This window comes from Athalia rosae, chromosome 4 (genome assembly GCF_917208135.1).
Source record: "Athalia rosae chromosome 4, iyAthRosa1.1, whole genome shotgun sequence".
NCBI lineage: Eukaryota > Metazoa > Arthropoda > Insecta > Hymenoptera > Athaliidae > Athalia > Athalia rosae.
Window position 1 is genome coordinate 19,683,200 of NC_064029.1, and position 25,228 is coordinate 19,708,427.

At 39.2% G+C, this 25,228-nt stretch overlaps 4 protein-coding genes across 14 annotated transcripts; 2 read left to right on the forward strand and 2 right to left on the reverse strand.

Annotated features, from left to right (window-relative positions):
- Window positions 1-238: 238 nt before the first annotated feature.
- LOC105688505 lies at window positions 239-2,423 on the reverse strand. 3 transcript variants are annotated; one of them, XM_048653552.1, is made up of 6 exons: window positions 2,288-2,423; window positions 2,113-2,204; window positions 1,398-1,992; window positions 900-1,297; window positions 673-813; window positions 239-544 (listed from the first exon to the last, which is right to left on the reverse strand). In XM_048653552.1, exons 3-6 carry the CDS (start codon window positions 1,988-1,990, stop codon window positions 426-428), a joined length of 1,251 nt encoding a protein of 416 aa, XP_048509509.1. In that variant the 5' UTR covers window positions 1,991-1,992; window positions 2,113-2,204; window positions 2,288-2,423; the 3' UTR covers window positions 239-425. The 3 variants fall into 3 exon arrangements, with proteins under 3 accessions (XP_048509509.1, XP_048509508.1, XP_012260308.2); XM_048653551.1 differs by having other exon boundaries at window positions 1,398-2,204; XM_012404885.3 differs by having other exon boundaries at window positions 1,398-2,409.
- A 1,178-nt stretch (window positions 2,424-3,601) lies between these two features.
- On the reverse strand, window positions 3,602-7,139 carry LOC105688370 (proteasome activator complex subunit 3). Of its 6 annotated transcripts, XM_012404606.3 has the most exons (6): window positions 6,450-6,654; window positions 5,644-5,767; window positions 4,725-4,757; window positions 4,322-4,642; window positions 4,073-4,209; window positions 3,602-3,986 (listed from the first exon to the last, which is right to left on the reverse strand). In XM_012404606.3, exons 1-6 carry the CDS (start codon window positions 6,482-6,484, stop codon window positions 3,764-3,766), a joined length of 873 nt encoding a protein of 290 aa, XP_012260029.2. In that variant the 5' UTR covers window positions 6,485-6,654; the 3' UTR covers window positions 3,602-3,763. The 6 variants fall into 6 exon arrangements, with proteins under 6 accessions (XP_012260029.2, XP_012260034.2, XP_012260032.2 ...); XM_012404611.3 differs by lacking the exons at window positions 5,644-5,767; window positions 6,450-6,654 and adding an exon at window positions 7,037-7,139; XM_012404609.3 differs by lacking the exons at window positions 5,644-5,767; window positions 6,450-6,654 and adding an exon at window positions 6,955-7,071.
- A 45-nt stretch (window positions 7,140-7,184) lies between these two features.
- LOC105688371 (transmembrane channel-like protein 5) lies at window positions 7,185-11,057 on the forward strand. 2 transcript variants are annotated; one of them, XM_048653549.1, is made up of 11 exons: window positions 7,185-7,326; window positions 7,408-7,527; window positions 7,601-7,923; window positions 7,992-8,143; window positions 8,222-8,306; window positions 8,609-8,757; window positions 8,863-9,253; window positions 9,354-10,039; window positions 10,122-10,255; window positions 10,339-10,452; window positions 10,563-11,057. In XM_048653549.1, coding segments are annotated over exons 1-10 (2,112 nt in total). In that variant the 5' UTR covers window positions 7,185-7,256; the 3' UTR covers window positions 10,341-10,452; window positions 10,563-11,057. The 2 variants fall into 2 exon arrangements, with proteins under 2 accessions (XP_048509506.1, XP_048509505.1); XM_048653548.1 differs by having other exon boundaries at window positions 10,579-11,057.
- A 908-nt stretch (window positions 11,058-11,965) lies between these two features.
- On the forward strand, window positions 11,966-24,612 carry LOC105688369 (dynein axonemal heavy chain 3). Of its 3 annotated transcripts, XM_048653543.1 has the most exons (10): window positions 12,028-12,548; window positions 12,622-12,984; window positions 13,118-13,328; window positions 13,405-13,632; window positions 13,703-17,527; window positions 17,615-17,920; window positions 18,019-23,058; window positions 23,170-23,327; window positions 23,409-24,177; window positions 24,277-24,612. In XM_048653543.1, the coding sequence occupies exons 1-10, from the start codon at window positions 12,400-12,402 to the stop codon at window positions 24,571-24,573; spliced, it is 11,346 nt and encodes a 3,781-aa protein (XP_048509500.1). In that variant the 5' UTR covers window positions 12,028-12,399; the 3' UTR covers window positions 24,574-24,612. The 3 variants fall into 3 exon arrangements, with proteins under 3 accessions (XP_048509501.1, XP_048509500.1, XP_020709435.2); XM_048653544.1 differs by lacking the exons at window positions 23,409-24,177; window positions 24,277-24,612 and having other exon boundaries at window positions 11,966-12,158; window positions 12,279-12,548; window positions 18,019-23,080; window positions 23,170-23,307; XM_020853776.2 differs by lacking the exons at window positions 12,028-12,548; window positions 12,622-12,984; window positions 13,118-13,328 and having other exon boundaries at window positions 13,460-13,589.
- The last annotated feature ends 616 nt before the right edge of the window (window positions 24,613-25,228 follow it).

A 25,228-nucleotide genomic window follows, 5' to 3' on the forward strand; every position in this document is an offset into this window, starting at 1 on the left:
ACAGACACTGAATAATGTGCAAACCGCCGCTCCAGTGAGTCGATACCGCGGATTTAAAACCGCGTACACTTATGCATAAACTATATGTATCTGTACCTATGTATCTACATAGTTATCGGTATACCTACACGCCTAATGGATAGGTAGATAAAAATATGTGAAACGTATGGGTGATATGTATTTATTCGTGCAACCATATATTTTTAATTGATTGATAGTATATAGACAATTAATAAACCTCGCATATTTCTGTGATTAGAAAAACCTGACCTTTTAGTCGAGGGCCACGAATATCACCCGATTATACAAATGCGTTATTCGACGCTGCGGACTGCAGGGCTCTTTTTCATCTCTATTTATACCTTGGATCGGTGATGGAGCGAAGCGAGTAATATGCTTCTTCTAGCGTCCTTCTCCGTTTTTGACTACTTAGTCGTATCGTCGACGGTGACCACATCCAATTGATGATTGACACCGGCATGATCGTCCAGGATTTGTTGCCAGGGTTTCGGATTCACGTACGAGGGCTTTGCGCGTTGATGGGCTACATGATTACCAATCGGAAATGATATATAAGAGCCAAGGTGTATGTGATTCTGACAAATCATAGGAATGTTGTAAAATACAGTGTAAGATTAGTTGAGAGTATTATAATTAACGTATAACACTAACGTAGGAGCCCCTGGGTAGCCGGCCTTGGTTTACACCTGGCATTTTCTCGCCACTTTTCGAATGCCCGCGAGCTTTCCTCTTGTCGTTTTTTGCGCTCCGCCTCGATTGCCTCGCGCATAAGCTCCTGCTCCTTGTATTGCTCTACGCAAGGAGAATGAGAATGTTGAATTTGACAAAACAAGTATGCCACGAAGCGATCGTGTGCGGATCGGTGTAGCCAGTGAAACCTTTCTGTGCTTCCTCCTTTTTCTTCGCCCACTGCTGCAGCTGAATCATCTTTGCGATGGCAGCATTATCCTCAGCGACTTTCAATCTTCTCTGAAGAACAAGTTCCCTTTCAACCGCTACTCTTTTGCTTTTCTCCTCTATCTGTTTTTTCTCCTGCCACCGCAAAAAGTTTTCTCGCTTCGTCCGCTCCCATTCCGACCGTTCTTTTTCAACCCTTTCCTCTTCAGCTCGACGCCTGTTCTCCTCACGCCGTTCAAATTCGCATTTCAGCTCAGCAGCGCGTTTCCTGCGAAGCCACTGCTCGTGAGCTATTTTCCGTGATAGGGCGGCCTCGGTGTTCCTCGTACCGTCGGGGAATGTGGAACTCGACAAAGAGGACGAGGAAAACTGCGCAAACCTGCGTCCGTTGAGAAGTGGAAACTTAAAGCATTGTCCCAAGCAGATGTGTTTAATGTGGAATTCCAAGCAGATGGCAGTGAATTGCGTCGGCGACTCACCTTTCCGCGTCTCCCTGTCCGTTCGCCTCGTAAATCTCTGCCGACCCATCGATCGCGCAACGCCTCACCAGCCGTGTAAGGGATTTTGAGTTGTTTGTCAGAGCCACGGTTGAGATGATCCCTGATACATCCGGCTGCGGAGTGCAGCGATAAGTATTTTGAAGACAACGATCGTATTTATCTCCAGCACCAACACTGCTTGTCGGTGATCCACGACGACAACGATCGTTGATGTTGAGTGCGCGCAGCTCTTGGGGGGCATAGTCAGAGTCCCCACAAAGCGTTTCAATGATCAGACTCGATGAAGATAGTGCGAGGGGGCTCCGAAAAGATTCTGCGTATATCGCTGGGTTTATGAAACGCACCTCTGAGCCAGGATATAAGGAGCTCGAGCTTGGGGTTGATGCGAAGGGGCGTGATTCGGGGGATGCTGAGTAACCGTTAAAGCGTCCATCCGATAGAGTCCGCGATGACTCGATTGGAGCAGAGTGATTGAATTTTGAAGAGGATGAACACGTATCGAGGAACTGGACAGCGAATTCAGTATTTCGTTTTGAATCGAAGCCGCGGTCAACGTCACTGTCATCGGCCATCACTGTAGCGAAACAGTTAAACGTGATCTATATTCCGGTATCTGCCGGTGCGAAATTTCTACTTACGATCAGAGAGGAAATGTTCTCCTTTCTACACAAATTGCGACACACGCCTAACTTACATGCGAGCGATCTGTTCGTATAATAATCCGTTTCTTGATCTCGAGTTTTTTATATGAAATGAAACAATTGCGATGACGCAGTGATTTGATTACTGAAATACATAGGTATACATATATATTTGATCGTTTTTCAAAACTGCAGCAAACCTTCTCACTAATTGAACACGTTCCGTACCGAAACCAGGGTGCATAACACATCCGTTAAGCGCTCTACGAAATTTGCTAACTCTCTATACTCCCGATATTAAATTTCAGAACAGACCTTACAGTCGCTGCAGATGTAAATTGGCGACCGTTAGAAATTACAGACGCTAAAATAACATGAAAATCATGGCCAACTGAAAAGAGCTGCTGTAAAAGATAATACAAGAGGTATGTACGTATGTACGTACATACATACGTACAATCACAGAGGATGGCCGAACCCGACTTTTTCGGTGTGTTTCCTGCCAACGAATGAAACTTCTATAAAATCTTGAGAATGGAATTACAATTATCTAGTCTAATTTTAATGCGAAAAGTTGGACATCATTCGTCGACGCGTTTGTTTGCATTTCAAAATTGGCCGATCTTTACTTGCCTCGACTCTGCTACCCCGAGTGTGCAAAATCACTGACCACACCTGTATCACGCCCGTGCAACGTGACTACACACAACCAGATCACCTATGAACCACCTTCGAATAAAATTTCATCAATTTTCGTCAAATCCCGCCCACCGCACCCATGACTGCATACAGGGTTGCTAGTAAATTACGACCCTTAAATTCCCTTAAGTCCCGGGACAGACGAAATTTGGCTCGGACAAAATTTTTTTCGAAAAGGTGAAGGTCATTTCCGACGCGATTTTTGACGAGGAATTTAATGGACGTATCGATTTTTACCTTAAAAATGACCTTCAAGGTAATTAATTTCAAGGTCGAGACGGTTTTTTTTAAATGGAAACACCCTTTTTTGACAACGGCAATCGATAGAGCAGGATATTTCACATTGAATTAGGTACCTTGGGATATGTCCGTGAAATTCCTCGTCAAACATCGCGTCGGAAATGCCCGTCGCCTTTTCGAAAGAATTTTCATCCGAGCCAATATTCGCCTGTCCCGGGACTTCAGGGACACCTCGTATAGAGATCAGTAGCAGATGGTGGTGTGTTGTTCTCTCACTGAACAGAGTATACTTCGCTATTGTTGTTATCATCTTCATTCAATTAAACGTGTCAAAATCTTAGCCGGAATCAATGGATATTCTCTAAAGTGTTCGGATGGTGAGGGAGACGAACATTTATAAGAACCAATCGATGTCTCGAAAAAGAGGCTTCGGGGATACTGAGGTACTGTAATTCAAACGAAAATATATGTCGCAATCATAATGAAAAACACCCAAAGATTGTGCGCCGATTTTCTTGAAATTTACAAAGTCACGAGTATAAGAACACGTACCATTCGAAATAACAGCCGTGCCGTGTTTTACGCTAATAAATGTGATACTCATTTTCTGTTGCATATTTTTATTCATTTCTTATTCATTCTATCATTTTATTTATTCATTTCATTTTTGGTGCCTCTCATCCACCACACTTTGCCACATACTCTCAAAATGAAGTTATCAAGAATTAGCTTTGCACTCGATTGCGAGGACATCACCTGGCTCCATCAATACAATGACTCGGCATTGGACGGTCGAGGCCGCTTTATTTTTTCAAGATTTTTGATAACTATGTCGTGTAATGAACAATAGCGATTACGGACCTCGCACATTACCAGCCATAAACTAAGGTACTCTTTTTCATCCAATTCCTGAACTGCTCGCCTGTAGTCTATGATGTGTGGGTATTTCGCGACTTTGCTTACAATCTTTCCTCTGGATATGAAGTACCTGTATCAAATACAAAGAGCTAATATAAATTCTCTTTCAATTTCTAGTCATCCATCTGTAGTTGGTGAGCAACGTAATTTTCATGCCTTGAAATTTGATCAAAGAAAGCTGCCGCTTCACTTTCTACGGACTGGATTTCTGCTAGGGTATCTTCCTGAATTGAAACTCCAAAATTGTTACCATCTTCAATTTTAGGGATCATGAATGATATCCACATTTTTAACTGTAATGAAACACAGAGCCGACATTTATCCAAAGTGTTGAAGAGAACAAGTTTACACACGTTTGGTCAAGTTGCCTTTCAGCAAATAATAGTTTAATAATTATGGGCTTACAAGGTTGGAATCTTCGACAAGTTGCCTGATGTATGGCTTTGCAGTATGAATCAACTCGCAGAGTGGTTTGTTGCATGGCACTGGACCACTAGGTAGCACCATTACTTGAGTACCGCTTGCCTCTATTTTGTCTAGATTATTTTCTCGTTTCAACTTTTTCATAGCCGGGCCGTCATGATTAAGTGCGATGGGATCTGGAATTGCAACATTTAAATCTTGGTGCACGTCGGACAATTCACGGTTGCAGAAACTTGGCGTTTCAAGTAGCTCATTGAGCTTAACTATCTTCTCAGGAAATCCTTTGGTGATCAGCTGTTCTGCCTATAGTTCAAGAAAGGATTTAATTACTGGATATTCCTTCTATCAAGTAAAAAAACAGATATGAAAGAAAAATTTGAATTACCTTTGATTTCAGTGAATCCTTGTATTCTTGTACCTGAAATTCAGATAATCAAAGCAATTGATTATTTGTAACACCGTTAGCAATTGACAAAGTCGAACCTCTGTCAATAACGTTTTTGCAATTTGCTGCTTGACCATCACCTCGATTTCAATAAACGTATCTCTTTATCCTAGCAAAACATTGCTTGCGGCAAGATGACAGAATATAGTATCACTGTATAATTTATATATAAAATTGTTTTTTGCTGATATTGACTTGTTTCATATTTCATTAATTTGCTTTAAAATAAAGGAATCCTGGTGAAGTCTAATTTTATGGTAACTGTCGCTATCAATTTATGCACAAATAATCAAATCGGTCATCATCTTCATAGAAAATGAGTGCTAGACATCCATGGATAATGAAGCCAAGGGTTTTCATTCGCGATACGTATATTAGCAAAACAATATTAATACAAATACATATTGATTTGAGAGTTCCAATACAAAAATTCCGCACCTGACCGATATTCAAATTTTGATTGTCGTATTCTTGTAACAGTACGGTTTGAGGTAAGTTCAGTGCTACTTCATTGTAGTGGTATAAAGGCTATCTATCGACGTACTTCAATCACTGATCTCTAACTACATAGAGATCAGTGACTCCAATAGAAACTAAATGACTGGGTGTCAACCTGCCAAGTCGAGAAAGCCGTATAGCATGTATTAAGATAGTGTTTGACAATTACCACGTTTGTTGATGCCATCGTGAAACACAAACAATACCGAAGAAAACACGTAACCTGCAATCTAACACTACCGGTCGATACGAACACTAGTTGAAATGAAAAAAAAAAATCGCGTTTACTTGAAATCCCAATCGAAACTTGAGAGGTTGAGACACAAAATGATTTGTTAGTGATTATATACAAATAAATTACCCTCTGCACCGTGGAATCAGCCATCATACGACGATCAAGCAATACAATACACAAAATAACCGCACTCTTCCCTACGCTGAAGCGTGCAACTTCAAACAGGAAGTCGTGTTTCAGAACCAATAACCTAGTCAAATGAAAATTCATCCATCAAATGTTTTCGCCATTCATCAAACGTTTGCAAATGCGACTTTAGCATTGTTCATTCGACACGAACATTCCAATACGCGTGAAAATTCGTGAGTTACTGGTTGTGATACCCACTACTGTGAAACAAAAACGAATCCTACACGATTTTCACCAAATTTAGACACTAAACTCGTTGATTTGACTTTGGCCCGAGAGCCGTACCCGGCAAAGTGCCCGCTGCATATGTACATACGTATGTACGTACCCCGGAGGAAGCACGATCGCCGAAAAACAGCCCGACGAAAAGAGAAAGAGTATGATCTTTACTATTCTGGTTCAAGTTAAGATCATAGTAAGATTATAGATTCTCTCTTTCTAGTATATTCCCGGATTCCACGTTAAAACTGTGAATAGAAATAGTTTAGCTACATGAATGTTATCCTCGAATAATACAAAAATTATATTTCAGTCTAGTTTTCAGGGTTGAATTATTATTCAAATTACATTCCGAAGGATCCAAGGATCCGAATCAGGGGTTTTTTCAATGAGTAACAAAGTTGGTTTGTATTTACATTGAGTAATTATACTTATAGTTACTCAATGGTATTAACTATGAATGGCATAGTTCAAATTCAGATTTGTATTACGACCATTAATCACGTGACCTGAATTCCACCAACCAATCACATTTCGTAAGACGAAGAAGAAATATCATCTGTGTCTCTACACCATTTCCTATTCACCGGATTAGCGTTGGGATTAGGCTTTAATTGTAAAATGCGCTCAGAAGACACAACACCATCGCATTTAAATTTGGATGCATGCTAATAGCACAGCTTGGCCAAAGAGGTGGAGGATGGGGGCTTGCCGAGTTTCGTTAACTGAAGAATATTCCTAAATATTTTCATTATTCTCAATATTCTTCGGTCAACGCAATCTTTGAATACATTCATCAGCAGCTGCGTCACACACACAATCCGAATCGACTTTCGCCCGAATATCTACACACTTAACGATTGTAGTAGAATTGCAGAATTCACCAACGTTCAACCGTAACCACTCTCAATGCTGGTTCGTGACTTGGAACTCTACGTCACATCGTCAACTCACCGAAATATAACACTGATCTCTTAATACATATTTTATCAAGCATTTACTGATATAAACACTAACTAAATAGTGTACCTTACAATTAGATATACCAAAATGATAGTATCGCAGTGTTCTATTGGCTATAGAAGCTCGTAAAACCATGATAAATGAGTACCATTTACGAGATTAACCATCTGAACTTGAGCAGTATAAATCAATCCACAAATGTACATGACATTAGCTGATCATCGACTCATATGCACTGATAAGATAATGCGTTGTGTACGATAACACCATATATGGATAACACACAAACCTCCCATCAGAGTAACCCAGACAAGATCACTTGAAAAGTAGAACGTCACGCAAGAAAACAAAAAATAAATTAACATCTTATGCTTATGATACTGAATGAAATTTCAATGGACAATCAGCAACATCCAAACCATGGGGAAACAAGAGCCAGTAAGTTTTCTTCCATTCAACACTGAATTTTCTATCCTTTTGTATTTGTTGGTTTACCAGTTTAATTCTTCTGAATGGCAGATTCGCCGATAGAATGGGGTTCAAGAACGAATGGCAAACAATGGAAATTAGGGTCTAGACAGGCTTCTGTACAGCGCAAACATGCACAGCATGCAAGGCACTTGCCATCCAGAAACTTGGGTGACTATGAACAGTGATATGTCAAATTGCTGATCTCACGACCTGTTTTCAACTGTTTATTTGATCATTTCAGCTTCTTTGGCTGAGGAAAAAAGATTTGGAATTGGCTCTGCACTTCCATATGCTACCTTGCGTGCACACAGACATCCGATGTCACCTACCGAAGCACATGCAACAAATATAGTTAGCCATATGGAAATAGACGATGAACTGATGCTGAATGATCCAATTTCGGAGTCACTCAGAATCGAAATGTTACGAGACATGCCACAGTGTCTCACTGTCAAACGATCGATAAGAGCCAAACTGGCAATGTCGGTTAATGAGAAGAAAAAGAAGAAGCTTGTCGGCGTTTGGAAACAATTGAAGTATGAGATTAGCTTCAGTTTTACCAAGGTGAGATCAATCATTGACAGCGGCAGAGTTACTCGGCTTATTAATGGCTGTAAAATTATGCATCACAGATAAATATGGCCATGCGTGAAGTTGCATCTACCATGGAGGTGTGGTATTATCCGATCAAAGCAATCGAAGGTCATTTTGGTAGTGGGGTTGCCACGTACTTCAAGTTTTTGAGATGGCTATTTATTTTCAATATCATTTGCTGTGTAATGAGGTATCAATATTTCCAATCGTCAAGCTGATTATGGATTAAGAAATTTATTTTAACTGTAATTCTGCCACTATCTTATAGTGTGGCGTTCATTGTGCTACCGCAGTCTTTGGTACAGGTTCATTCCAACGATGTTTTCACTGGATGGGAAATCTTTACTGGAACTGTAAGACTTTCGATCTGACAAATTTTACAAATTGTATGATTTCTAACTCTGCTACCGTCTGGGCAACGGAGTTGAATTTTTTTAGTTAAATGATTTCACTCTTTAGGGTGGTTCGGTAATACCAATATACCATTGAAAAATACTTGATCAAGTATGCATGGTATTTTCTCTGTAATCGATTATTGGATGGCAAGAATATTTGTCATATTCTGAAACAACTTATCCTAATACCCTAGCAATCTTTATTAGACTGGGAAAATCTTCTCTCAACAATAAATGTAATAATTGCTTATTTGTTATAGGGGGTTTTTACAAATTCAATTATGTATTATGGGTTTTATACGAACAGTACTGTCTCTAGTGACTTTGGTTCAGCATACAGCATTCCATTGGCCTATTTGATGACGTTGTTCTGTTGTTATTCTTTCACATTTGTTGTGCTTTCAATCAAGTTAGTAAACATTTATTTATGATTTTATCCATCTTATGATCATACCCATGCAATTATTGGGTAATTAATTGCCTATTCTCAAATACCAATTCACGACTTTTGTAGAGTCGCGAGATCATATCGTAAGAACTATATTGAAACTGCTGGTGGTCTTACTAATGTGTATGCAAGCAAGGTATTCTGTGGATGGGATTTTGGCATTGCTTCCTACAGGGCGGCAAATCTAAGATCTGCCATCATTTATGGTGAACTTAAAGAATTGCTAGGGGAATCCCGGAAACGTTTACATCGGGACTGTGCTCCTAGAAGTTATGTGCTGATTATTCAAATAGCTATGACTGCTCTGGTGATTTCAGTTATGTCTGGCACAGGAATAATGCTATGGATTTTACTGAATAGATTTGAAGTGGATCCTAATAATTCACTCATTAATATGGTTGTGCCTTTGGCTATAACAATCATCATGAACGTGTATCCGGCGTTTTTCTCTTGGCTGGTGAGTGTTGATTTAGATCATGTATACGCTTCTTTTTGTTCAGTGCTTCATTGAATAGAAGTATCATGAGTTTATTCCTTCTTACGTTTTTCACCATTAGGTTCAATTTGAAGGGTATAGCAACAAGCGCATAGCTCTTTATGTGACAATGATAAGAACATATGTAATGGAAGTAGTGATCATTGGAATCCTTTTAGTCTTTTGGTTGATATACGCTACGCAAAGTTGCTGGCAAACTGAATTTGGTCAGGAAATTTATCGCCTCATTATCGCCGATTTTATAGTATCCATCATGGGTACATTTATAGCCCAATCGATTAGATCAAAGTTACATCTGATGGCGTGGAGAAAGATCGGTGCACCAAGATTTGATATTGCTCGTAATACCTTAAATCTAACTTACAATCAAACCTTGTTTTGGATAGCATTTTACTTTAGTCCACCGATGTCTGTGATTGTAATTATCAAATTTGTTCTGATCTTTCATCTCAAGAAATATGGTGTTCTAAATCATTGTGAACCACCATCAAGATCTTGGAGAGCTGCGCAAACACAAACTTTATTTTTGGCATTAGCTTTTCTATCAATGGTTGGCATTCTCATAGTATTAGGATACGTCATAACCAGTGTGCCGTCTCAAGAATGTGGACCTTTCCGTGGTTACAAATATACTTGGGAGATGATTGTGGAAGGAGTCCTACAGTGGAGGCGAGATAATCAATTTTGGGTTATTATTACCACACTTGCAAGACCAGGTGTGGGCGCTGGGCTACTAATTGCCATGTGGTAAGTTGATTGGTGAACTTGGGAGCTTGAGGCTCTTCACGATTTAATAAAAAAGAAATAATACTTGTTGAATTAATGATAGCGTTGCTGTTTACTATTTGCGAGCAAAAGCAGATGCTAGGAAAGAAATGATAGAAATCATACGGGGGATGTTGATCTTGGGAGCATATGACAAAGAATTCCTTCTAAGTGGTATATCCAAGGTGGCAGATGAATGTTCGTCACTTACATACTTTAATATTCCATATTAGTTATTTAACTTGTGTGATTAACAAATTAAGAATAATCACTTTCTGCAGGAGTACTGAATCACAACAGCTAGATACCATCACAGCAACCAATTTAGCAAATCAATCAGGGCTGTGACTTGAAAACCTCTTCATGTGGCCGCCGTTACAGTAGATTGAGTACAGGTAAATCAGAACCACATTCTTTTGAAACGAATTCAATGAACGTTTCCATTTTTCCTCGTAACTTTGACAAGAATAATAATGATAATAGCAATATGAAACTCATATTCTAGCATGGCATTCTTACAGATATCGATAGTATGCATAATCCTTCAAAAAGCCAGATTTTAACAGAAAAAATTACACAAACCCACGGTTTCATGGAACAGGATTGATGAAAATTTTACAAATCATATTTATACAGTTGATATCTACTTTGTCAATATTCAGCCACCGTCTATTAGGTTTACTACATTAGATGAAAATATCGTATTACCATTACCTATAAAGTTGTGAAACGACTTACAATTATTACTCGTCAGTATTGCTTACAGTGTATGGTTTTATATTGATAAAGTCCGGAGCGTGGGACGTTGTTCTATACCATGTATTTGAAATATATTTTATTGAATAATCAATATGTAAGATTTGGTAGTAACGTCGAATTAATTTATTAAATATCAATAATTTATCGTAATATTGTGCATCATAAAAGATTGCGATGCTATCCTAATGTAAACATGGCAAGACTAAATATTTAATTGTTGATAAAACTGAGTCTAACTGAATTTTGAAGTGTATACTTATAGAGATCAGTGCTTGACAACGGTTGTTATGAGATTAAACAACACCATTATCCAATGATACATATTCTATCCTGATCTCTGAGTAGAAGACTACCACTACTGATAATCCCATATACCATCGGCTGAAACATAGTCTAAAAAAGGGCTATGAGCAATCAAGTGTCAAATTTAAGCAAGTTGTGTCCAGCTAATTCAGATTCACAAATTAACGAAATGACTGAAGACGAATCTGCAAGATACCAACACATGAGTGATAGCTCTGCAATCCCTTTAATTCCTGTAATAGACTACAGAGAACGAATCCCTATGCCACATGTGGCAGCAGCATTATATTATGCAGAGCGTCCACAATTATTGCAGAAGTGCTTATGGACAAAGGCGGTGCTTCATAAAGATTGGTATGAGTATGTTGAACCAATGGTGGGCATTGGGAGCACGTTTACACCAAAAAGTTACAAGTTTTGTATGAAAAAAGTGGCTGTAAAACAACCTAAGATTTACCAGCATCCTTTCGGACTAGAAGATAAGCTAGTGTATCCACCAATAGATTCCACAAAAGCATACCACGAACAAGTCACAAACATTAACACAATGAAGTCCAAATGCCTTACAACCGCACCTGACAATATAATTAACTTGAGGGACTTGGCAAATGACATTTTAGAGCAACATAAAACTGGACGTGAATCTCAATTCCTGGAAAGCGAAAAGAAAATTAAGAGCAAACACCAGGAAGAGCAAACAAAGAAAATTCCTGAATATGTGGTTGGTTAATACAAAATTTTCATGCGATAAAATTATTTACACAGCTAGAATAATCAAAATTAATTGATATTATTGCCAAACATTTCAGATTTTAACCCAGAAACAAGCCGAATATCCCAGAGACATTGAAGATCAACTGCAAGAATTACACGCACGTGTGGAAGAGGAGCAAAATGCTTTCATTCGTTTCGAAGATATTTGCCGTTTAAACTACTTGAAGCATCAGTGTATTGATGATTCCGATTTGGAACCGTATGATTACAGCAATTTCATGAAAGCCCAAACTCGTATTGTAGGAAAGCTACGGCAACGCAAAGAGTATGTTTGAATCCTTGTGATTCGAACCAAGATATACGTACAATGTTTACAATCAAGACCATGCTTGAATTTTCTGCACTTCTGCACACATATACTCGATCAAAGTTGTAATGATTGCAGTTTGGAAGAAAGATTAACAGTTTTTGAGCCGGAGATTATCAATGATTACAAGGTCGGCCTGAGGACAGCAATCGTTACTTACGCTTTATCAGATTCTAAGGAAAGAGAACGCCTACTCATAATGACTATGCCTGTCGAATATCCGGTCATCAACATCAGAGCTCCTGTGCCCTGGCACACGTTCAAAATCATAGCAGAACACTTTATGAATAACAATTTCTTCATCGGAAATGAAGTACTTCAAGATATTCGTGACTTGTGGTTTGCGAAGTAGGTATCAGTCCTACGTTGTATTGAATTATCCTTGTTACATAAATATTTAGCAACTTTTGTTGTAATACAGATATCGGAACCTATTAATTGTAACACCCGAAGATTTTGGAACGTTTCCGGTGAAAGCTTCCGAAATTATTGCCACAATAGACGTCCTATGCGAAACTGCTAATCAACAAATTATGAACGGATGGATGGCAGAGGTTGCTGAAATATTCTTGGAAAAAAAATATGCTTGGACGATGTTTCTCTCCATGAAACCAGGTTCAAAAACAACTGGAATAGAGAATTACTTTCAATGTGTGAACACTTTACTATCAAATCTTTTGCGTGGATTAATTATAAAAACGTTAATGCGGCTGAAAGAATTTTTTGCAGATTACAGCGGAGGGAATAGCTTCACAGGTGAATATCGGGATTTGATATTTATTAGGTATGTTTACCCTTTACCACCATTATTCATAATGGTTTATATAAACTAGTAATAATCGCTTCATTCTTTATTCGCTGTTCGTTCTTCTGTAATTTTTTCAAGCTATCCACGTATAAACGCTTTTCCTCCTCAGAAAACCTTTCATGACTATTTGTGTTGAACCTGTTTTGGGTACAAAGGAATTAAAGATAAAACCAGATTCCGCCGAGTTGTGTAGATCGATCCATTATTGTTTCGAACGAATTATAAAAATTGGAAATGCTATACCCAGAATAGAAGTACTTCTATTTCCTGATGTGAAAACCAAGTCTTTCATGTCTCCCATTCAATTTCTAGAACCAGCGGTGTGTACATTGATAGTCAAGAGTGTCCAAGTGTTGTATTAATTAATATACGAATTAATTGATGGAATTTAATTAGGTACAAGAAATACTAGACGAAGCTTTAGCATCGCTCAATGCAAATAGAGATGGTCCTCAAAGGTATTTGGAGATGTACAACAATTTTTTATATATTCTCGATGGTCAAGCCGAGCAAAATCTGAGGCAATGTTTTGCGACTGACCCATTGCCGAATTTGAAGGAATTCGGTCAGAACATCGAAGAGTACGACAATTTAATACGTCAGGTTTTTTTGTTTAGGAACAAAGTAAGATTATGTGAACAATTGGTCAATAGATTGGCAGCATATAATACTAATGTATATGTTTTATTTTCAGATACCACTGAATATGCTAGAACTTGATTGTACGAAATTAAATCAAACCATCAGGTGTATTTTACATAGTCTTCGCACAGAGATATGTAATCATTTTTACACAGAGCTACGAGTTAACAATCAAGAGCTGTGCACTATATTCGAAGAAATATCTGACAAAGTTTCAGAAATGCCAGAGACCACGCAGGAAGTTATCTATTTATATAACTATTTGACAGAGAGCCGAGATAACACTATGTTTAACCTCAGAAGCAAATCCGCTCATTCTGTGGAATTGATATTGTTTCTCATTGATTATCAACCTCCAACAAATGAGGAAATTCTCTTGAATACGAGAACCCTCACATGGCCCAAGGACATGGAAACGGTAATGGAGTTGGCTAATACCAGATTGAACCTCAGAAAGGAATTCGTCGAAAGTGTACTTCGAATAAGAAGAGATAATTTTGAGACACGTATACAATATCTCCAGACTGCGGTAGATCAATTCAAGAAAAAGGACCCGCCTGTGCTGACCATGGAAGAAATGGAAGCTGGGGCTGAAGAAATTGCAGAAATATCAAAGCAGATCGCAGATATTAGAAAAGAGGCCGAAGAAATCAACAGGGAAGAAGCTCTTTTAGACATGGAGCTCAGTCCTTACATGATACTTTTGACAATGAGTTCGACAGTTGATATATTCAATAATCTTTGGCAAATTATTACTCTTTTCCATAAAAACTACGAAAAGTGGTACTACGGCCCTTTCAGGAATGTTAATGCCGAGGAGGTCCGAGATGAAACAGAGAATACGTGGAGAACATTATACAAGCTGTCAAGACTTTTGTCTGATACTCCCGGAGCAAGGCGAATTGCGGAGATAGTCAAAGGCAAAGTAGAAAAATTCCGACAGTTTATACCACTATTACAAACAATATGTAATCCTGGCTTACAAAAACGCCATTGGGAGCAGATTAGCCAAGTTATTGGAATAGAGATAATTCCAAGAGAATCGAGCAGCTTAGGAGACATGGTTGATTTTGGATTACCTGTGTACATAGGCCGCTTGGAAGAAATATCCATGTCTGCAACTAAGGAATATGAACTTGAAAAAAATTTGCGCAAGATGCAAGAGGAATGGGCTGAAGTTTATTTTGAATTAGCTCCATACCGTGAGACAGGAGTGCACATTTTGTCTGTAGTTGATGATATACAGATGCTACTGGATGATCACATATTGAAAGCTCAAACGATGCGAGGCTCTCCATACGTTAAGGCATTTGAATACGCTATGCAAGAGTGGGAAGAAAAGCTGATGTCAATGCAAGATATTATTGATCAATGGTTGTATTATCAGTCTACTTGGATGTACCTCGAGCCTATATTCAGCAGTGAGGACATTATGCGTCAAATGCCAACAGAAGCTAAGAACTTTCGAGTGGTAGACAAAATCTGGCGTCAAATAATGAATTATGTTATTAACGACAGAAAAGTCACTGTGGCCACATCGATGCCAGACATGTTGAAACAGTTCAAGTCAGGGAATGCTCTGCTTGATGATATCCAAAAACGTTTGAATGACTATTTGGAGAAAAAGAGACTGTTTTTCCCCCGATTTTTTTTCTTATCAAACGACGAATTACTGGAAATATTATCAGAGACAAAAGACCCCGAAAGAGTTCAGCCACACTTGAAAAAATGTTTCGAAGGTATCTCTATGCTGCGTTTTACAAAAGAGCAAGAGATCATTGGGATGGTATCAAATGAAGAGGAATATGTTCCTATGAGCATGAAAATTTTCCCAGCCGATGCAAAGGGTTTGGTCGAAAAGTGGCTCTCTCAAGTAGAGAAATTCATGAAAGTATCCCTTCGTGATGTTGCTCAAGACAGCATAGCTGCGTATTTTAACACTGCTCGTGAGGATTGGATTGTGTCTTGGCCTGGTCAAATAGTAATTTGCAGCAGCCAAGTTCATTGGACGAGCGAAGTATGTGAATCCTTTGTGGGAAATTCTGTTAGAGTTTATCTAGCCCACTGCAGTTCTCAAATTGACAAAACAGTGGCTTTAGTCCGTGGAAAATTGGATCCCGGCAAACGAGTTACGCTAAATGCTCTTATCGTCATTGACGTACATGCCAGGGATGTGGTGAAGTTATTGTGTGAGAAACAAGTCACCGTTGCCACAGACTTTAATTGGATATCCCAATTGCGCTATTATTGGCTGGATGATACCATAGTTGTTTCGATGATTACAACAGAAGTTGCCTATGCATATGAATATTTAGGGAATTCGCCACGCTTGGTGATCACACCCTTGACAGATAGATGCTACCGTACTTTAATGAGTGCTCTCAAATTAAATCTAGGCGGAGCACCAGAAGGCCCCGCTGGTACCGGTAAGACTGAAACAACCAAAGATCTGGCAAAAGCAGTAGCCAAACAATGTGTTGTATTTAATTGCTCTGATGGCCTTGACTATAAATCAATGGGAAAATTTTTCAAAGGCCTTGCTCAATCTGGCGCATGGGCCTGTTTTGATGAGTTCAATCGAATTGAACTTGAAGTTCTGTCTGTTATAGCTCAACAAATTCTAACTATTCAAATGGCAGTTGGTATGCGTCTTGAAAAGTTTATATTCGAGGGTGTAGAATTGAAACTCGATAACACTTGCAATGTCTTCATTACAATGAATCCAGGCTACGCTGGGCGCCAAGAACTACCTGACAATCTCAAGGTGCTCTTTCGTACAGTAGCTATGATGGTTCCCGATTACGGTATGATTGGTGAAATCACTTTGTATTCATACGGATTTGTTGACGCTAGAAGTCTTGCTGAGAAGATTGTTCATACATACAAGTTGTGCTCGGAACAATTAAGCTCCCAGTGTCATTATGATTATGGAATGCGAGCGGTAAAAACAGTGCTACTGGCCGCTGGCAATCTAAAACTCAAATATACATCGCATGATGAATCAATTCTAGTTTTAAGAGCTATCGTTGATGTAAATCTGCCAAAATTCCTGGCGCATGATGTACCATTGTTTAATGGTATTTATAGCGATTTATTCCCTGGCATCGACTTGCCTCAACCGGATCGTATTGAACTTATAGAACTGCTGAAAGCCAACTGTGATAAACGGAATTTGGAGGCAACAGCTTGGTTTGTGGAAAAAATTATTCAGATCTATGAGATGATACTGGTGAGACATGGCTTGATGATAGTCGGTGAATCAATGAGCGGAAAAACGCAGGCTTATCAGACACTGGCGGATTCATTGGGGGATCTCTTCTCAATGAGACGTGCGACCATGCGAGAATCCAGAGTACTGTACCGAATTATCAACCCTAAGGCATTAACGATGGGGCAATTGTACGGCAGTTTTGATCCAATATCGCATGAGTGGAGCGACGGCGTTTTAGCTAATACATTCAGAGAATATGCACTGTCCCAGACTACGGAGAGGAAATGGATTATATTGGATGGTCCGGTAGATGCAGTCTGGATAGAAAATATGAACACTGTATTGGACGATAACAAAAAGTTGTGTCTTATGTCCGGTGAAATCGTTCAGATGTCGCCAAAAATGAATATGATATTTGAGCCAGCTGACTTGGAGCAAGCATCACCAGCAACTGTCAGCAGATGTGGAATGATATACATGGAGCCATCACAACTTGGCTGGCGTTCGTTCTTCGAATCATACAAAAAATATCTGAAGCAAAAATTGCTGATAGAGCAATTCGAGCTCGTAGTAGAACTGATAGAATGGCTTACCCAATCGATTTTTGACTTCATAAGACTTAATTGCAGGACATTCGTCGAAACTTCTGAACTACACATGTTCCATGTGAGTATGTCTATAAATTGCGATGTAGTATATTTTTTTTACTAATGTGAAAATTCGTACCCCACTAATGAAGACCGTGAATTCCAGTCATTCCAAAGAATGCTGAGCACGATGCTCGAAGCAGAAGTACATGTTAGCACAGTGTGGCTGCAATGTACACTAATCTTCAGCTTGATATGGGGAATGTGTCCAACACTTGTCAGTAGTAGCCGAAAACACTTTGACATTTTTTTACGCAAACTATTCGACGGAAGTATAGAAGCAAATCCTAAGCCAAAAGCTTTCAAACTGACAAAACAACAACTTTTCCCAGACAGGGGAACAGTTTTTGATTGGATCTACGATAAACGAAATAATGGTACCTGGATTTCATGGATAGATTTGACAGTACAGGTATGAAATATATGTATGTAGACATTATCATTTGTTTATGCATCATATCTCAAGCTGTTGTGACTACAATTCTAATATACCACGTCTATAATTTATAGACGCCGATTGCACCTGATGCAAAAGTTGGGGAATTAATCATTCAAAGCAATGAAATGTGTATGCAACGTTTTTTTCTGGGATGCCTGTTACCAAGGGAGATTCCAGTTCTATTTGTTGGCCCCACCGGAACTGGAAAATCTGCTATAGCATTCAACTACCTGATATCACTGGCTAAAGAGAAGTTCATTCAAAGTGCTATAAACTTCAGCGCTCGAACCAGTGTTCTTCAAACCCAAGAAATTGTCATGTCTAAACTGGACAGACGAAGAAAAGGAGTTTATGGCCCCACAATGGGAAAGCAATGTGTATTATTCGTGGATGATCTGAGTATGCCCCAAAAAGAACCGTACGGAGCACAACCACCTATAGAGTTGTTGAGGCAATGGATTGATCATGGATATTGGTTTGATTCCAAAGATACAACAATGCTTTATCTCGTTGATATTTTGCTGATAGCAGCTATGATACCACCAGGTGGTGGATCTAATGTGATAACGCCACGTCTTACTCGCCACATGCATATCATTGGTATAGATTCATTCGAAGATGCGACAATGACGAAAATATTCACTTCAATTATGGATTGGCACTTTGCCAAAGGCTTTGAATTGAACATCACGACACTTGGCAAAGTGTTAGTTTCGGCGACTATGGATCTTTACCAAAGTGTGATAGAAAATTTTCTACCAACGCCAGTAAAGAGTCATTACACATTCAGCTTGCGTGACTTCAGTCGTGTGATCAAAGGAATTGTTCTTGTACCTCCTTCACGTATGAAAGATCCCGATAAATTAATGAGACTGTGGGTTCATGAGGTTTATCGAGTATTCTATGATCGTCTCATTGAGAATGAAGATCAAGAGAATCTATTTAAATTAGTAAAAAATGCATGCTACCAGCACTTCAGACAGCCGTTCGATAAGTTGTTTGCTAAATTCTTAGAGGGAGACGAAAAGATTGTAACGAATGTACATGTCCTGAAATTATTTTTTGGAAATTACATGGAGTCGGATGTAGACCCAAGAGTCTATGACGAAGTGACAAACCAAGAAGACTTACAAGAAAAACTAGAATATTACTTAACTGACTATAATGTTATGACAAAGTCTCCAATGTCCTTAGTGCTATTCAGATATGCCATTGAACATGTGTCCAGAGTTTCACGTATACTTCTCCAAGACGATGGACACGCACTGCTTGTTGGAATTGGTGGATCTGGTCGGAGTTCATGTGCCAAACTGGCAACATCTATGTGTGAATATGTACTATATCAAGTTGAAATGACCAGAACCTATGGGTATTCGGAATGGCGGGACGATGTAAAGGCTCTTTTATTGAGCGCCGGTGGTGATGGACGTAGGACTGTTTTTCTATTTGGAGACAACCAAATAAAAAACGAGTCTTTTGTTGAAGATATTAATATGATACTGAACACAGGTGATGTGCCAAACTTGTACGCGTCAGATGAAAAGGCTGAGATTCTTGAAAAGATGATAAACACAACGCGGGAAGGTAGTGGGAAAAAAATAGAATCCACGCCAATGGCGTTGTATAATTTTTTTGTCGAGAGAGTGAAAAATAATCTTCATGTTGTCCTGACTATGTCACCTATTGGGAATGCTTTCAGAAACCGGGTGAGAATGTTTCCTTCGCTCATTAATTGTTGTACTATTGATTGGTATACTGCTTGGCCCGAAGATGCGCTCGAGAGGGTGGCTAGCACGTTTCTCAAAGATCTGGACATTTCAACTGAGCTTCGTGCCAAGTCTGTAGAGATTTGTAAACAATTTCACACAAGCGTGCAGACTGCTAGCGATGATTATTTCTTGACTCAGCGCAGGAAGAATTATGTCACTCCAACCAGTTTCCTCGAGCTCATCAAGTCTATATATAAATTGTATGGACAGAAAATTAAACAGATCACATTACAGCAAAATAGGTACGAGGTCGGCCTAGACAAGCTGGACTTCGCTGCTACGCAAGTAGAGGTGATGCAAGAAGAGCTACATGCTCTACAACCAAAACTCTTAGCCCAGTCGCAACTAAGCGATAAGTTGATGATTAGAATAGAACAAGACACGGTCACAGTTGAAGCTAAGAAAGAGGTAGTTGCCGCTGACGAAGCCCTAGCTAATGAAGCGGCGGCCGCGGCTCAAGCCATTAAAGATGATTGTGAAAGTGATTTGGCCGAAGCAACTCCGGCTCTGGAGGCAGCTTTAGGTGCTTTGAACATACTCAAACCAGCAGATATTGTTATTGTCAAGTCCATGAAGAGCCCCCCAGCTGGAGTAAGGCTAGTTCTAGAAGCAGTATGTGTACTCAAGGGAGTTAAGCCAGTATCTGTGCAAGATCCAACAACTGGAGCCACGGTCGACGATTATTGGGCAGCCTCCATAAAAATGCTTGGCGACATGAAGTTTCTTGAAAATTTGAAAACCTTTGACAAGGATAACATTCCTCCGGCTAACATGAAAAAAATTCGAGACAAGTACATGAATGACAGGGCTTTTGTTCCAGAGGCAATCAAAAAGTCATCCACTGCTTGCGAGGGATTGTGCAGGTGGGTGCGTGCGATGGAAGTATATGACAGAGTCATTAAGGTGGTCGCACCAAAAAAGGCTATGCTTGCTGAAGCTGAAGGAGAGCTGCTGGCACAGCTCGAAACATTGAATGCCAAACGAGCCTTACTCCAAGAAGTATCGGATAAACTCCAATCACTGAATGATGAGTTTGCAGAATGTATGCGAGAAAAAAAAAAGCTCGAAGATCTAATCGACCATTGCATGCAAAAGTTGGATAGGGCTGAAAAACTCTTGGGTGGTCTTGGCGGGGAGAAGATGAGGTGGAGTGCAATGGCTGCTGCTCTTGGTGAAAATCTTAGGAGCATGATAGGTGATGTGATACTTGCTTCGGGCATGATCGCCTATCTAGGAGCTTTCACTGTTGAATATCGAAATCGGCTGGTCAAAATATGGTACGAATCTTGTACAACACTGAAAATTCCTTGCGATCCCGACTTTGGACTACTAAAAATACTTGGAGAACCAGTTGAAGTCAGAGCATGGATGATCTTTGGACTACCAGCTGATAAATTCTCCATAGAAAATGGTATAATAGTCAAAAATGCTAATAGATGGCCACTAATGATCGACCCTCAGGGCCAAGCCAATAAGTGGATAAAAAATATGGAGAAGCAGAATAAATTACAGATTATCAAATTAAGTGATTTTAATTATGCTAGAGTTATTGAGCTGGCTATCCAATCGGGGTGTCCAATTTTATTGGAAAACATACTTGAAGAGATTGATGCCATTCTAGAGCCGGTGCTAACAAGATATATTTACGAACAACAGGGTGTCATGTATATGAAATTCGGAGAAAATGTAATTGAGTACCATACAGATTTTAGATTTTATATAACTACTCATCTTCGAAACCCGCATTATTTGCCTGAAGTAGCGGTCAAGGTGAGTCTCCTGAATTTTATGTTGACGCCGCAAGGTCTTCAGGACCAGTTACTCGGTATTGTTGTTGCCAAAGATTTGCCTGTACTTGAAGAGAAAAAAAATCAATTGATCGTTGAAGGAGCCAACAATAAACGCATCCTCAAAGAAATTGAAGATAAAATCCTTGAAGTTCTCTCCACCTCAGAAGGGAACATCTTGGAGGATGAGACGGCTGTAAAAATTTTGTCGTCGTCGAAGGTTCTTTCTGCGGAAATACAAGCAAAGCAGATGGCTGCAATGAAAACAACTCTAGAAATTGATAAAGCTCGCAACAAATATAAACCTGTATCGTATCACGGAGCAACTTTGTTCTTCTGCATCTCTGAATTGGCCAATATTGACCCCATGTACCAGTACTCACTGTCCTGGTTTATTCATTTGTACACAATGGCAATACTAAATAGTGAAAAAGCAGAAAATTTGAATGGACGTATAGATAATTTAAATTCGTATTTTACAGCGAGTATATATAGGAACATTTGTCGGTCTCTGTTCGAAAAAGATAAATTATTATTCTCTTTTGTGCTGTGTATCGGTCTTATGCGAGCCGAGAGTAAATTGGATGAAGACCTTTGGGTATTTTTATTAACTGGTGGGATTGCATTGAAAAATCCACATAAAAATCCAGCTCCGTCCTGGCTAACGGAAAAATCTTGGTCTGAAATAGTGAGAGCCACAGAGCTGACTGGGCTTGGTGCGTTCCAATCATCGCTCGAGAATAACATATCAGAGTGGAAGACATTTTATGACCTTACAAATCCGCAAGACTACGCCTTCCCAGCTCCCTTTGCAAATGAAGGGAAGACCCTGAAGAAACTTGTAATTTTGAGATGCATAAGACCGGATAAAATTGTATTCGCTGTTCAGGCATTTATTGTAGAGCACATGGGTCAGTCATTCATTGAACCACCACCATTTGATCTGCAAGATTCATACAACGATTCCAGCAACATTTCTCCCCTGGTATTTATTCTATCCCCTGGATCCGACCCAATGACTGGACTGATAAAGTTTGCGGAAGACAGAGGTATCCAGAAAAAGAATCTCATGACTATTTCATTAGGCCAGGGTCAAGGTCCGATTGCCACAGGTATGATAAGCAAAGGAATCAAAAGTGGTGAATGGGTTGTTCTACAAAATTGTCACCTTGCTGATAGTTGGATGAAAGAATTAGATAGAATCTGCGATGAAATCATAATTCCTGAGAACACACATCCCAAATTTCGAATATGGCTCACGAGTTATCCTTCCAAAGCATTTCCAGTTTCCATCCTGCAAAATGGTGTCAAGATGACCAACGAAGCGCCAAAGGGTCTCAAGCAAAATTTGCTCCGAAGCTATCTCAATGATCCCATTTCAGATACGAAATTTTTTCAAAATTGCTACAGACTGGTCGAATGGCGGATTCTACTATTCTCACTCTGTTTCTTTCATGCTGTAATTCAGGAAAGACGAAAATTCGGACCCCTTGGCTGGAACATTCCTTACGAATTTAACGAATCAGACTTGAGGATTAGTATATTGCAGTTACAGGTGCGAATTTAATTATTCACCGGTACGAGTAATCAAAAAGAATAAGATACAGACAAGAGTAATTGAACTGCAAAATTTTAACCAGCAAATGCCTCGCTTATTTTCTTACAGATGTTTCTGAATGACTACGAGGAAGTTCCGTTTGATGCTTTGCTTTACCTGACAGGCGAGTGTAATTATGGAGGTCGTGTCACTGATGACAAAGATCGGCGCTTGCTCAACTCCTTGCTCAATAATTATTACTGTGCGGCGGTGCTAGAAGATCCTGGGTAATAAGTCACTTTTTTGAAACCTTAAAGTACAGTTATCGTATGAGGACTTGATATTTTATCATATTCATTTCTGGGTAGCTACTCATTCTCAGCAAGTGGGATTTACCGTCTACCACGTGATATGGATATGGCTGGGTGCTTGGAATACATCAGCAGTCTACCAATTAATCAATTACCTGAAGTATATGGACTGCATGCGAATGCAGACATTACCAAAGATAATAAGGAAACAATGCAGCTACTTCACGGAGTTCTGCTCACCCAGACCCAAATCAATGGTGGATCAAGGGAGACTGACGCTGATGAAATAGTTGTTAAGCTTGCTGAAACGATTTTATCATCAATGCCACCCCAGTTTGATGTAGAATTTGTCGCACAAAAATATCCTGTTCTTTACACAAACAGTATGAACACTGTTCTTCGACAAGAAGTTATCAGATTTAATAGACTTACAGAAGTAATCAAAAGTACATTGACAAATGTCCAGAAAGCTGTAAAAGGACAGGTGGTGATGTCACCCTCATTGGAAGAAGTATATACTAACATGAATTTGTCTAGAGTTCCAATCTGTTGGAATAAAAGATCATACCCATCTTTGAAACCTTTGGGGAGTTACGTGACTGACTTGCTTGCACGTTTGGAATTCTTGGAAACATGGATCCAGAACAATGTTCCCACTGTATTTTGGTTGTCTGGCTTTTTCTTCACTCAATCGTTTCTTACTGGAGTTCTGCAGAACTTTGCCCGAAAGCACAAAATACCTATTGATCACCTGGATTTTGAATTCCAGGTCACAAAATTTGAAACAATCACGGATAAGCCACCTCCGTATGGCGTTTACACCAGGGTATGTGCAGTCAGCTTATCTTCATTATAACTACATACATGAGTTTGTGCTACAATGTTCAGATTTGATTACAAATGATACTGTTACAATTTTTTGCAGGGCCTGTACCTAGAAGGTGCTCGGTGGGACAGAAAGCTGATGGTGTTGAATGAATCGCTGCCAAAAATAATGTTCGACATTGTACCTATAATATGGCTAATGCCGGGTATAAAGTCCAATTTCAAAGAACTTCCAGTCTATCATTGCCCTGTGTATAAGACCAGTGCCCGACGAGGAGAGTTAGCTACTACAGGACACTCTTCCAATTTTGTTATGTATATTTTATTCGCATCTATTCATTCAGAGGCTCACTGGATTAATCGTGGAGTTGCATCGCTTTGCCAACTGGATGACTAGACAACAACAATTCTATCAATAAAAATATGCTGCCTCACATATATGCCGTTGAAAATTTTATACCCGAGTCGAGTCTGGAACCTCCAAATAAAATGACGAGAATCGGTATAGGTATGATACAAAACTAATTATTTTGAAATAAAGTAATTATTCTCATTATATTTTCACATGCATTCGCGGAATTGTGTGTATCTATAATTTTCAGTATTACATATGCATATCAAAACTATAATCAAATACCTCATAAAAATGTATTCAAATGTAGGAAGGAAGAATTGTAGAATAGCTTTATCGAAGCTGATTATTCTAATATCAAATCGTCGACATCTCCACCAATCATGTCACGAAAAGGTTAAGTTAGGTTTTCCATTTCCAATTTCACCTCAATGATTTCATTCAAATCTGGCGGTCATTTGATTCCTAACTACGAGTGAAACTGTCAATTCGCAAATGCCCGCCATAAATAAAATGCGGATTGATTCGAATAATGGCATTATATCAACTCGCATTTGAAAAGACTGGATACATTGATCGGATTTGGAACTCTATACCTCTACACTGAACCAACGAAATTATTGGAAACGATTTCAGAATCTAATACTCGGTCTGACATAAAATTCTTTGTGCAGTTTGACTTATTCGACCAGAGAGGAAA